This window comes from Trichoderma reesei (genome assembly GCF_000167675.1).
Source record: "Trichoderma reesei QM6a unplaced genomic scaffold TRIREscaffold_18, whole genome shotgun sequence".
NCBI lineage: Eukaryota > Fungi > Ascomycota > Sordariomycetes > Hypocreales > Hypocreaceae > Trichoderma > Trichoderma reesei.
Genome location: NW_006711165.1, coordinates 216313 through 217931, shown reverse-complemented (window position 1 = coordinate 217931; position 1619 = coordinate 216313). Strand labels below are relative to the sequence as shown.

The 1619-nt window shown below is 53.7% G+C and overlaps 1 protein-coding gene across 1 annotated transcript; it reads left to right on the top strand.

The window, feature by feature from the left end:
* TRIREDRAFT_109986 (uncharacterized protein) lies at window positions 1-510 on the top strand (the record flags this gene model as incomplete). Its single annotated transcript, XM_006967637.1, has 1 exon — window positions 1-510. The coding sequence occupies one exon, from the start codon at window positions 1-3 to the stop codon at window positions 508-510; it is 510 nt and encodes a 169-aa protein (XP_006967699.1).
* Between the last annotated feature and the right edge of the window lie 1109 nt (window positions 511-1619).

Sequence of the window (1619 nt, the reverse complement as noted above, 5' to 3'; positions counted from 1 at the left end):
ATGGGCGACGAGAAAGAAGACACTCAAACCCAAGAGCCGTTTGTCCCATTCACGCTCGAGGAAAACATCCAGCAGCTCAATGAAATTGACCGGTCCATCGTTGAGCTCATGACGCACACTGCCACTGCACTTGGCGCCCTCACCACGCCCGTCTCTTCCGACGACAGCAATCCCCCAGCATCAGTCGAGGCAGCGGCGCAAACGGAGGCATTTCAGAAAGCTACCGATACGTTTTTGGAGACTCTGCATAGTGTTGACGTGCGCATGAAGCGCCAGATTCTCGCTTTGGAGGAAGCAGGCATCGTCAATCTGTCCAGCGGGCCTCGTCAGGGGCACAACACGACTGTCAAGGCGTCCTTGAAGCCGAACGGGATGGGGGCCATTGGAAATCTGGACGTTGGCTGGCTCAACAGTCGCAGTACCAAGGTTGAACGGGACATGGAGCTGGAGTTGTGGAGAAGGGCGCAAGAGCTCCTCGAAAAGGACGCAGACAACACGAAGAAGGAGTGAATGCACCAAATGTTGGTTCCTTGACAAACGATGGCAATGTGCTTCCATCATTTCCACATGCCTAAGGGTATGCTATTTCATCTTGCTGATATCGTCATTGCAATACTGACGCCATATTTAGGACCACCCCTCGTATATAGCTAGCCTATCGCACTCTTGTCCGTCTGCACAGCTTGGCCCTCAGGGTTCCGTTGCGTCATCGCAGAGCCTGTTATAAGCATGCGTTATCTTGAACAGCTCGTCTGGTGCCCGGGGCACAATGTCCTCGGGCTGAATGCTATCAGGACGTCAGCTCACGCGAGTCCGAACCAAGGATGGCACTTACAGAGCGTCAAAGAAGAAGCAGGAAAATCTTCCTTCTTCGGGCGTCGAGTGCTTGGCTGGTTGATGGGTTTAGACCACGGGAAGCTGCGGCAACGATATGAATCACGGGTGAAGTGGACGCTTACTCTGATACCCCACCCAAGAGACACACTTCTTTCTCGCGTTGCACGTGTATTGGCACCTGTTCTCCGCCCAGGGGATCCAAGTACTGCCCAAGGAGAAGTGCTGGGTCTGTTAGCGGTCCAACCGTCTTTGAGATAACTAAGAGAGGGGGACATACATCGGCATCACCGACATTCTGATGGCGCGCGACCCATGCTTGATCGAGCAGAGAGCGACTGGGGAACTGAGGTGGTGGCTTCACTTCGTGGTAGTGAATGGTCCACTGGTCGTACTGTTTCGGGGTGCCGTACACGCAGGCTTTTGTACTTGGGCGCTGGCCGTCGGGGATGAGCTCTTGGTCGGGAAGGGGAGAGGCTGTGGTGGCGACGGCCAGGAGTGCGGCCTCTAGAAGATGGACGAGAAGCATGGTCGATTGCAGCCTTGTTGGCGACAGACACTTGGCAAATTGTGATGGATGAAGGACACGACTTTGGTTCTGCTTCAATATCCGATTGGCTGTGTCGAAGAGAAGAATGAGAGCTATTTCATGTTCCGTGTCATGGCATCGTCGTTTCCAAGTTCGGCCTCCTCTAACAAGCAAATCAAGGAAGCAGCTACCTTACTTGAGCCACTGCCGTTTGCTTGACATGTCTCGTTATTAATTCTTGAGGCATGCGAATGCC